At 32.6% G+C, this 12,977-nt stretch overlaps 1 protein-coding gene across 1 annotated transcript in view; it reads left to right on the top strand.

The window, feature by feature from the left end:
* LOC128165051 (neurofascin-like) overlaps positions 1-12,977 on the top strand; it is a 28,570-nt gene that overhangs the window by 9,275 nt on the left and 6,318 nt on the right. The window contains exons 5-8 of the mRNA XM_052829251.1: positions 6,114-6,236; positions 6,466-6,568; positions 6,852-7,045; positions 7,353-7,511. Of these exons, the coding sequence (XP_052685211.1) occupies positions 6,114-6,236; positions 6,466-6,568; positions 6,852-7,045; positions 7,353-7,511 (579 nt within the window). The remainder of the gene's footprint in view (positions 1-6,113; positions 6,237-6,465; positions 6,569-6,851; positions 7,046-7,352; positions 7,512-12,977) is intronic.

The raw sequence follows: 12,977 nt of genomic DNA, 5'->3' as shown, positions 1-12,977 counted from the left end.
TCCATTACTATTATATTGTATTAGTCATACAATAAGTCATCAATATAAACAAGAAACAAAAAAGCAATAAGTACACTTCTTTGACCAACGCATTAAGAAATTTTAAAGAGTTCAGAATGACTCTAGCAAAAGACTTTTGCTATCATAATACCAGTATTTGAGAATTTGCTACAGTATTGTATTAATTAATTTCGAGATCATGCAATTTATTCAAATGGCATACATGTAAGGCCAAATTCATTCGAAAGCCCTTTCGTACCAGAATGATAACCAATGGTTTCTTTTAAAACATAACAAGCAGGGGTAGCACCATGATTAATTCATTCCAAATTGTATAAGTGGAAAACACTATCCAGCAAGTTATTTTCAATATGAGACAAATTTACCTTTAATTTACCTTTTCAAACAATTTGCTCAATGCAAATGTAGGTGTTACACCTCTATAGTTGACAGATTTTCTTACATCTTTGTTTTTACCTTTAAAAAGTGATATTACTTTACCACTTTTGAACGTTTGGGGAACATGTGTATGTCTTAATATGGAATTGAACAAAATACACAATTCTTCCACAATGTTACCAATAACAAAAGGTAATATGTTCGTTTGTATGAAAATCAGGCTCTGAATTTTTAGCTCACTTGAGCTGAAAGCTCAAGTGAGCTTTTCTGATCACCTTTTGTCCGTCGTCCGTCTGTCTGTCCGTCCATCCGTCTGTAAACTTTTCACATTTTGAACTTCTTCTCTAAAACCACTTCGCCAATTTCAACGAAATTTGGCATAAAGCATCCCTATAGAAAGATAAATATAAATTGCAGAAATGAAATACCGATCTTTATTTAAAACGGAGGAAACCTCGAAACTGTAGAAAAAGGGGGGTGCATTTTAAAAAATCTTCTTCTCAAGAACTATTGAGTCAAATTCAACGTAATTTTGCAGAAATAATCCTTATAGAAAGGAAAATATAAATTGAAAAAATTATTGGCGAACTCTGTTTCAATTTTGAGTAATTAACGAAAATATAAATAAAGAGATAATCGCTGTCAATCAGTTTATAACTTTGGGTTCGGTATTCCATATCGAAAACGAAAGTTCATTGTGTAAGGCAGCCAAATTTGAATGTTGACGCATGGCAAACGGGTCAAACTGACAAAGATGATTTTGCTTGTTGTGCAATAGTTTACATGCGAAGGGATACTTTAAACATGCTAAATATATTTGTGCCAATTTCGTGAAGTCAATTGAGGTTCAATCTTTCGATGCGTTGACCTTTTCACTCATGACGGTGGTTTTACGTTGTTTTGAATTTCGTTTATGCTTTTTAACTTGCGAAGAAATATTGCCTGTATTTTGGAATTTTTACGTATCGAATCAAATATAGACTTCGGTAAATCAGACAGTTAATATTTAACTGCGCAAAATTAGCATAATCTGATGCACTAACAACATATTATATTATAATTACTATACATTCTATTGGTAATTCCGTACGATCTCTACGTTATGGTTGATTATAATGCAACGTGTTTTGTTAAGATGCTCTGCATTTTCAGTCTAAACAGAGATTGTTTTTGCTGCTAGAAATATATAGGTATATGTATATTATATGTATAGGACACGTGGGTTCTCTCCGGGTACTCCAGCTTCTTCCCACACCAATGACCCCCTCGCGCTTACATCCGTGCCAACGAGAGATATTAATATAAGTTGTAGAACTTGCTTATCAATCGTTGTAAAAATAAATAAAGTTCAAGTTCAAGTTCATGTATATTATGAAAAATAAATTGTGCTCTTTCTTAGTTTTAGTGCATGTTTCTTCTGTTTTAATTGTTTAATTACAATTTTCTCTTAATTATCATTTTCAGCTGTGTCAAGTTTCGAATTATAAGCAATATAAAGAGCTTGCTCACAGAACTGAGGCCATGCTTTTGTTCATTCTGAATAGGAAATACCAAGTTTAAAGATCTTAAGTTGAATGTAATTAACTCTTGTGAACAAGAAATTGACTCAAACCAAGCAGAATTGTGAGTTCTGTATCTTGCTTATAATTCTACGATTGACGCTGAAATTTTGATTTATCACTAGAAATATCTCACTAAACGTTAAATACTTGTACAGAAAAATTAAAAGGATGATATGCTATAACAACTTTTTGAGGCCCTTTCCTTATAAGATGAATCTAAACCAACTTTGATGGTTTTCCAGACACAATTAAATTAAAACGACCTCTTTAAAACAGTTTAAACCATTACTGTTACGGGGAAAAATCTATTATCGCTATTCTTAAGAAAAAATTACAGCGGAAAATCATCTTGATTTGTAGCCATTTGTTAACGTTGATCTTTAATAAAAATGAAAAATAAAGTGTGGGCCTTAGTAAAATAGAGCGATATGCCTGTCAATACGTTGCAGTCTGAGGCTCATTGAGGTGGGGGGGGGGGGTAGACCTTATCAGAAATCTTGACAAGCAAAAAAAAAAAAAGAATTTTCAGTATGGCTATGTCTAACTTTGCAAAAAAAATTCGGGGGGGGGGGGGGAGAACCCCCTCCACCCAGTTCTGACGCCTATGCATTGATTATACATGTTATAGCTCTTTAACATATCACATGACAACATTTTTCTTTCGATTGTATTTATCGATCAAGTGAGTAAGATTATAAAACGTAGCACGAGTTCACAATCGTTTATAATGTGGAAGACCAATTAAATTTTTGACTGTTTTTAATTTGAGCACCTTAAGGTACAATTTTCCTCTTTCACATATAGGAATTTTTTTTTAATAAAATACAATAACTAGGTAGTACAATGTAGTTGAAGATGAATATGTACCTATATGCATAAGCTCATATATAATTTAATTGTTTTATAAAGTGAGGAGGCAGAATTAAAATAAAGGGAATTGGAAGTTAAGAGTGTACCCCTACCAAAATTTAGTTTTATATCTATAGGGTATAATGTCATTGATTAAGTGTAGGCAAATAAGTGTGAAATTTGGATACAGTTCATTTTATGGTATTCTGTTTTGGTTTTTCTACCGAGGGGCCATATGGGACAATGTCCTTTAAACACCCATATAAAGCCATTGTTGCTCAGGTGAGCAATGTGGCCCCATGGGCCTTTTGTTTGATTTGTCGGTGAATTTCTTCAGGTGATATTGAAATTTTTGAATTTGTTGTTTTAAGCTTATGATCAAGGTTGAAATCAAGTTGGCCGTTATGATGTTTAAACGATTCATCGAATTTCGTTGATTGTTAGTGTTCTTCTGCAGAACCTGAGTAGTAATCTTTCCACAACTCGCACATGTCTAAGATGTTGATTGCGGTCCTGTTATGGAATGCTAGTGTACAAAGACGTTTAGAGGATGATTGCTTCATATTTTTCCATGCTGTTTTTAGAACGATTCCATGCATATTTTCTGCTACTTTGTCTAGTCATCCAATATTGACAGTTGCCATTGGTTTGAAGTTTGTTAATGAAGTCTTCGAAAATATTTCGCTCGACGTTATTGTACTTAAATAAATACTTAAATAAGACCCAAAGGGAGGTTGCCAAGAAACTTTTTAGGATTACTTTGAATAGAAACGTGAACACGGTCCAAAATTTCATATTTGAAATCTGCATACTAGTATATTTCTTTGTACGCATTTTTGAAGTAAGGACATTCTGGGAAAAAAATTATCCAAGAGAGTAAAAATTGCTAATTTCCGAGCTGTTTTTGAACAACGTTGACTTAGAGATCATATGCGTTAATCAACTGTACAACGCTGTTAATTAGCAACGATGTAATACATAGGAAATCAATATAAGAGCTTGTATTGATAACGATTCATTTTATGTTAACACTTGGTGTCAAAGTCATTTTCTTTTCAAGTTATTAATATAATATTTTCAACTTTCCGTTCCGCTTTCTGTTCCGTTTTCTGTTCCACGTTTTAGCACATACGTTGAGGTAACACGGTGGACTACTTATTCTTGCAATGCTGATGCGTTTGCCATCTGCAGCTTTTCATTCTAGCTCACATGTACCAAAGACTTCTGATCACCTATTGTCCTTCGTCTGTTTGTTTGTCGGTAAACGTTTTACATTTTTGACTTCTTCTAAAGAACTACTAACCCAAAGTTAACCAAATTTTGTACAAAGCATTCTTATGGAAAGGAGCTTCTAAATTAAAAAAAAATAAAGGATCAAACCCCATTCAAAAGGGAGATAATCATGAAATCAAAAAAGAAATAATCATGAAACCTTGAAAATAGGTTGTGTGTTTAAAAAAACCTTATTCTCAAGAACGACTGCATCTGAAGGGCCAATATTTACATGTATATTGAGATGTATATTGAGATGTATATTGACATGTATGTATAATAAAAATTCTAAATTCTTAAACCCATGACCCCCGCACTAATTCTGGACCCACAAAAGGAATTCAAAGTTCCACATGAAAAGTCTTAAAATATTCTTCTCAAGAAAAACAATACTACAATTTGTGAAACTACGATGCAAGAATCCCCGGATAGTGTAGATTCTAAACTGTATCACCGTGACCTCCCAGGCCAATATTTTGGCCCCAAAAGGGATTCATATTTCAACATAGAATTTTATATAGGGAAACTGTTTTAAAATCTTTTCATAAAGAAATGCAATGCACGTTTTGTGATATTACTATGCAAGTATCCTTAAATCTACATATCCTCATATCAAGGTTACAGTGGCCTTTCAATTTTTATAATAATTTATTGGTCATTTTACAATTTTGATATCTTTGTTTCATTAAGACTAAGAATATGAGAATTGCTCAGTTGATGCATCTTTAAAAGGTACAGGATGAAACATAAATTCTGATACTATTTTAAAACTTCATAAAACTCTAAACCGATGAGATACACTGTTAAATAAGATATTACTCTAATCTCCAGCGGCTAATTTTTTGTTTTATTATTTTTACTCTTCTGAAAAAATCTACTTGAAATAAAAGCAAAGACGTTATGAAATTATATTTTTTAGTGTCCCATCTTTACCAACTGGCTAGAAAATCGAGATACTGTACTTTGAGATTCGTTCACCTTAAACTGTAATCCGTTTTATGATGAACTGATTTTTGCAGACATATAAAAACTTAGCTCATATATTGAAAGAAGAACAACTCGGAAAATCAAGATCTCTGTTTTGTCCAGATTCTCTAACTGATCTTCTGAAAAAAGCTGTATATGTTAGCAAGAAGTGTATTCAATGATATAAAAAATAACATAATTTTGAATGATAGTAGATAAAAACATGAAAAATGTACCCTAAAACATCAAAATGGTTGTGAGGTTTGAAACAAATCTAAAGAGAGTACCATTCCTGTTGTAGAATTTAGCCCAGATGGTGACTTACTGCTGCATTACTCCTAACCCTGGTGTAAATCTGGAATGGAGATCTTTCATTTAATGTTATTAAATGATCAAGTTATTAATTAAAACCTTAAAATCTCAAATATTCAAATATTAGAGCTGCTAAATGAAAGAAATGTGGAGAGGATCCAAACAGAAGTGATGCGATGGCAAATTGTCATAAACACTATATTTTTGTACCTGCAAAACGAAAAACGTCAAGTAAACCATAGGACGTAATTTTGCTATTTTGATGTTTATATTTAATTTCCCAGCTCTGTTATGTAAAGTATACAAAGGGCACTTAACCTACATAGTGTAAAACTGTACTCTTTGTACATTAATACGATACGTTTCACTAAATTTAAATTTATTCTTTTAAGCTTTAATGGGAATTAAAAACAGCTTCAGATATTTTGGATCACCCGGTATGATGTCCAAATAAGTAGGCCTCTTTTTACATATTGCATTTATGTATTGGCAACTCTTCAACCTCAATGTCCACGATCAAGTTTAAATTTCAAAATTAACTTATCCCATTTTAAACACAGCTTCATGGTTTGTTAATGACCAGGCCATTTAAATTTTCTCTAGAACACATGTACCATGTGTGAATAAAACCCGTTTATAATTAACTGCTTTCAATAAAATTGTCAACCTTCATTAATTAAAGATAGAAAGAGTTTGTACAAGAGTTTGAAAATAAAGAATAAAAAAGTGTAATTATTATAATTTCCTTGGCAGGCGATCTCCATTTCATGTGGACGAACACCAATGACTGGATTAGTTTACAGTACAGGTGTGGGGTGTGGCAGGAGCAGAGGAAGATGTTGGTCCTGGGCAGTGAAACAACTCTAAGAATTGATCGTAAGTACAGACAAAGAATGAGCCCTCTAGTAATATGTCAAAGTATTCGTTAATCGACATTACAGTCAAACCAAATGATATACTTGTATCATCAATTTATAGGATTTTGTTCGTTTGTGTTTTGTGAGTAATGTAATAGAATTAACTTATGGAGGGTGTTTCAACCACATTGTTAAAAATGTATACATATTTACACGAGCCATGTCTAACTTTTTTCTGCATCTTTTAGCCGTTTCAACAGTTCCAGAAAGAGAGCCCATCTCAGTGTTTAAGGAGAATGGCAAAGCCATGTATGGAGGGAAGGGTGTACTGAGGTGCATGTTTTCTGGATTGTGAGTACTCTTCAGTCGTTGTAATTTTCTTGTTGTGAGAAAGTGCGTGAGTTATGTTAATCAAGTATGTGTATGCCAGAGATGTTGATTACAAATTTACTCGTTTATTAATAAGATTCTAAATAAGTATATATTGTAAAACTGTGTTGAAAATATGAAACCAACTTGTAAACTACGCACAAGTACAAGATATCCACTAGTACACCAACTGAGTTAATTATAATAAAACAACTCTTTTTATTTAATAAAAGGGTTTCAATTCATATTATTTTTTTTTCTGCAGTCCGGCCCCAGATGTGGAATGGATATCCCCAACAAAAGAGGTCATTAAGGATACAGATGGCAAATATGCAATCAGTGACTTTGGTAGAGTGCTGACCATCTTGCAAGCAAAGCCAGAATATGAAGGATTTTACATCTGCAAAGGAAAGGGGAAAGTAGAGTCTGGCCCACAAAGAGTCTTTTTTAATGTTACATGTAAGTTTTTAGTCCTGATCATTTTATGATTATATGTTAATCGTGGGCAAGGAGAACCCTTGTAATCCACGGAATCTATGCCACAAAAATTCTAATGATCCACTGTAATCAAAGGTCACATCAGAAGTTAAACCTTCACTATATTCTTTACTTGCATTCGTCGGTATGAGATATTCTTATTATAAACCACATATTGGCTGTGGGATTGCATAGTGCATGTAATTAGGGCATTGGTTTTTTTTTTTACAATTCACAAAAACTGCTTCATTATAGTTCATGTATCTCAGTTTATTTGTGATTTATACAGCTGCTCCCATTCTGACCGGAGTCAATCAGATGCGTGACCTGGTGGTACTAGTGGAGAAAAAAGCCACGTTTCGCTGTGAGGCCGAGTCCTTACCGAATGAGGAACCACCAACTCTTCCAATATGGAAAAAGAATGGAGTGGATCTCGTGATAGATGGAGGTTGCTTATTTATTATTTTTCATTTTTATAGCGGTAATGTATTCGCTCAACGCTTTATGTCATGTTACCAAGGCTATTCCGCAATCCGGAAGCTTTGTGAAAGCGCTTCTTATGATGAATTAAATTACTGAGAGTACTAAAAGCTGGGCCAGTTTGAGATTTGCAACGAGTATGATAAATTATCTATATTCAAACTAATATAGCGATTGTACTTTTTAATGCAGCAAGCATTTTACTGAGGTTTGATCCAAAGTTGAACAATGTTACGACATATTTAACGACAACAGTTAACTCATTTACTGGGTCAGCAGTTCTTTGAAAAAAAAATTCGAGAAAAGAAATATTGTAGCACAGACCGTAATAAAATGAAATATGCATTAAAATTAGGTTCTTTATGAAATACTAGTAAAGGTGATTAAGTGAGGAAAATATGCAAACCCGATGATACATACTAAATGTCATGTGCAGTATCCTAAATATGAATTTTAAACTAAACTATATTATTGTGTGATTGTCAGTTGCAGACGCTACCGTTACCCTCCTACATTTTTTACAAAATGCAATTAATGGTGGTTATTGTACAGATGGCTTTTTTTTATATAGCACAACGAAGTTGGTTTACTTGCAGGATATTGGATTCCCGCTAAATTTTTTTATGTAAATCCGACTTGAAAGATGATTGGATTGATTTTAAATGCACTCTTGTACTCGACACAATTTGAGTTCAAACACTTGTTAGATTAGTAAACATTAGAAATATTATGTATAAATATGCTATTAATTATTTCAAATAATTTCGTAGAGATAAAGTTTAAACACATTTATTGGTATTCCAAGAAACCGAGGGTGTTAATTGACTTGTCATACACTAGAATGTTGATTTTTTTCGCTAGTGTTATATTAAAATTTTAAAATCAAAATCTTTAAATGTAACTTAATCATATATTTAAAATATACCATTTGCTATCAAAACATAAGTTTCGGGGTTTTTTCTCTCTCAGATAAACGTGCGTGAATGTTTGAATGTTTTTCTTTTCCTAACATGGTATTACCATTGAAAAATTAAAAAGGTGTTATCGAAATTTTTTTTTAAAGGAGAATAGTTTCAGACCTGAGAGAATACGGTTTGGCAAATTGTGCTGAAATCGGCACTCTAAGAGTGTATTATTTTTGGGCTAACTGTGTTTAAACCCCGCACAATATTCGATTGATGTCGATTTTACTGTGTTAGATATCCGCCTTTGATATAGATTTTGTGCACAGAATTACATATGTGCTAAAAATTTTGCACCCCATTGTTAGCAGACCTATTTTGGTATTTATATGAAGCAGAATTTATTAAAAAACTTGTACGTGAAAAAAATAAATCACTCGCTGTTGCCTGAACAATTGTTACTTTAATACCCACGTCAAATCGATATATCCAAATGAACCACGAAGTTTTTCAACCTATTATATCTACCACTTCTATACAATAAAATATACCTTGTGTATACCACAAAAAAGGGTTAACTGGAGACTTATTGATTAACGCTGCAAGTTATCAAACTCTTTACCAAAACCAAAACTTATTTACCCACAGAAAATGTTTTAAAAATCGGGGGGGGGGTTACGAATAAAAGGTAAAGTTGGTATTGGACACCTTCATATTATGACGTACTTCCAATCGAAATAAACAATAAATCAGGTATACATGTAGTTTTATGAAAGTCTTCTTTTCCAAAATCGCTACCTAACAGCGTAGGGGCTTTTATGATTTTCACCTTTCCAGAAAATTTTAAGATATATTTTTTGGTCAAATATTGAAAAAATTGTTTTTTATGGCGTCGAGCGAAGCTCGAAAGCCATCTAGGGATCGTACGTCCGGAAGTTTGCAAATTTTTAAGGAGCCAAACAACTCAAATGAGTGCAAAGTTTTCTTACGTGTTTGAAGAAAAACAGATGACATACTTCAACTTCGAGCAGAACCGTACGTCAACAAAACGAGTTGGCAGATACGAAATGGTTGATGTCTTTAAAAATGTTCATATTTTATTGTAAACAATATATGTTTGGGTTTCAGCAGTTCAGCGGACGAATACACTTGCACGGAGACACATGCGATAGTTAGACCTACATACTCAATTTGGTTATGAAATATACCAGCCTGCAAAACAGATTATTTTGTATCGATATCGAATATTGACAATGCACAAAAGTTTGAACTTTTAGAAACAAAACTTCCTACATTGAGCGATAAGTATATGTACAACAAAAAGTAATTTTAAACGAACTAGTGAACTACTTTCACTATGTAAACAACGTGAATGGGTGCTTTCTTTTATCTACCTCTGATCTTTTCGGCCCGTGTCATTTGGACCCATGTGAATTTTAAATCAAATTGATAATAAGAGACAGTGTGTTTATCAGCAGTATACAAATTACAATATATAGAATTAAACACAATCATAATTTAAATATTTAATTCTATATGAAAAGAGGAAAAAAATCTTTAAAAATTATAACTCCTAAGATATTTCTAAACTTAGATTTTCAATTAACATTCAAATTTTTTTAAGAATTAGGTGAGTTAATTTGTATTGAATTGTAATTTAATTAGTTATGTGATAAAAACATAATTTTTTTTTATTTTTGAAAGTTGACTAATGTATTTGTCTTTATATTTGTTTTTAAAAAGTAAGTATAGTTGATACCAATTTTTACATGAATGGTCAATAACCAAATCAGATTGATTTTTGAAAATATGAAAAAAAAATCACACTTAATTTTAATATTTCTATTATTTTAGTTGACTGCGTAAAATCTATATTAAATTTCATTTTTGTTAAATTGACCGCCCAACTCAATTTTTATAAAATTAATCTCCAGCAAACAACAAGAAAAGTTGGTCTCATGTTAAGTACACTCATTACTAAGAGTTACAAAATCATACTTTGTTTTCAGGATTTTATTTTAATCTACAGTACCTTAGCATGCATTTGATAAATGAGGCCAGCATTTTTTTTTATTTTTAGGTTTACAAACAACAAAATGATAAAGTTCCGTAGGAGGAGGAAATAAAAAAAAATAAAAATATCTTTTGACCTACAATTTTTTTATTTTTAGGTTTACGAACCACAAAATTGTAAAGTTCTGTAGGAGAAAAAAAACTTTTATGACATCATCTTTATTCTAATAATATAGTGAATTACAACTTCATGATAGTGGTGTGTAACTGCATCAAGTGTAGGAAGTGAAAAGTATGTCATCTGTGTAACATATCACTGAAATAGTACAATAGAATATTAGACATACAGCTTTGATATTACATGTACATATAGCAATGTCAGGGGTGTGCAATTACAAAATTTGGCCACAAAGTTACTAGCCCAAGATTCAAAGTTACTATTCAGACTATTGTCGGACATGTCAACATTTCATTTAAAAAAAAAACCCCTAAATTTTATGTACATAAAGTCATAATGTTTTCTACTGTATGATACTAGTATATAATTATTTATACACAAAATATTTATTACTTTCATGTTTTCTGCAGTTAAAAAATATTCCAACTTCATTGATCTCTCACATTTTATTTACAAAATTGGTTTGGGTGTTTATATGTGAGAAAACTCAAAAATAACATCGTGAATGTGAACAGACTCTATAAAATCACTGCATCTATATGTGTGCATGTATTTTATCCTGTTGAATTTCCATGTACAAAGTACAACTATGCAATTAATTATGTAAAGGTAAATTTTAATTGAAAATAACGGAAAATGCACAAACAATAATATGATTTTTTTAATTCACTAGGCAGGTCACTTTAAAATGTTTTCATGAGAAGAGTAACTGCAGAAATTTATAATATCTCTCATACATCTCTCTCTCTCTCTCTCTCTCTCTCTCTCTCTCTCTCTGTGTGTGTGTGTGTGTAAAAAATTTTTTTAAAAAGGCCAGTGAATACATATGCCAATTCAACACAAAAAGAAAGGGACTCATTTTACAGTGATGTACTTCAAAACAGCTGCACAGGTAACTATCGAAGCCATGTTCAGTGAGGTGTGACTATCTCGTCTAGCCACTGGTCAACACTGTCGGTAAAACTTCAAAGTATGAAACTTACAGCAGAGTGTTTGTAGAAGCTTCTTTGAAGAATGTAGCACGAGAAAAAGATGCGTAAGAAATTTTTAGGTTATCATGACACAAAAACAGCAGATTTTATGCCTCTGTGATAACAATGACGATACACTTTTCCTACTAGGAAAAAATTGCTGTCGGGGAAAAAAAAAGATCTTTTTTGTAATTTATTTTTTTTCTAAAAGCTCAGAAAATCGAGCGGCGGGTTTGTAAACCTAAAAATAAAAAAATGCTGGCCTGAAGGAGAACCATAAATAAAAAAAATAAAAAAAAATATATGCATTTTTGTAATAGTGGAGATTATTTTGACTTTTAACAAAATCATTTAGATTTTAATTCTTCAAATTAACTTTAACTCGACGCCATTGTGGCCCTTCAGGCCTTTGATTTTAAAATAAATTTGTTATTAATTTCATTAATATCCGGTGAAAGTATTTTGTTTATAATTTACTTTTATCCACATTTATATCGACACATACCAACTTACCTTGTACTGATTTTTTCACCTTTTGATATATACGGATTGGACCCCCCCTCCCCCTTTCCGATATTGATGGATCCGTCTCTGTAAAAGGTTGAAAAACTTCGTGATGAGCCCGTGTGAATGAACTTAACAATATAAAAGATACCACTGAGTCATCTGTTTCATATTTTGGATATTTTACTAGAAATGAAAATTGATGGTAACCTAACAACAAAACTTTATGATAAAAGTGATGACTATAATTTTTCTATGATCAGTTTTCTTTATCATGTAGCAATATACCTTCATAACCTGACCATAGGCGTCGGAACCGGGGGGGCTAGGGGGGGCTTAGCCCCCCCCACTTTTTTTGCCAAGTTATACCTAACCATTAGAAACATAGCATGATAGAGGGTTCAGCCCCCCCACTTTTTCTCGAAGGAAAGATTATTGTTCCTAAATTTACCTTGAAAGATTGAGAAGTTAGATTTAGAAGCATACTAGCCCCCCCCCCCCCCCCCCCCCCCACGGATTATGAATTTCATGATTTTGGAAGAAAAAAAATATGGGTAAGTAATTTTTTTTTTTGAAGCATAGGTATACTACCCCCCCCCCCCCCCCCCCCCCACGGATTAGGATTTCCATGATTTTGGGAGTTACTTTTTTCTCAATATTTCTGAGGATTAGTCTAGCCCCCCCACTTTCAATTTGCTTCCGACGCCTATGCTGACTATGGTGTTTTTGTCTCTCGGTTAATTCGACGCTCAAGGGCATGTTTTTAGTATGAACAGTTTCTAAGCGGCGAGGCAAGCTACTGACAAAAAAGTGGATAAAACACAGGACTATCGACAGTCTCGTTTGAAGTAATCTTTTTGTTAGTT

The sequence above is a fragment of the Crassostrea angulata genome, chromosome 1 (genome assembly GCF_025612915.1).
Source record: "Crassostrea angulata isolate pt1a10 chromosome 1, ASM2561291v2, whole genome shotgun sequence".
Taxonomy (NCBI): domain Eukaryota; kingdom Metazoa; phylum Mollusca; class Bivalvia; order Ostreida; family Ostreidae; genus Magallana; species Magallana angulata.
Note: the sequence above shows the minus strand (reverse complement) of the source record. Positions and strands in the feature narration are given on the sequence as shown.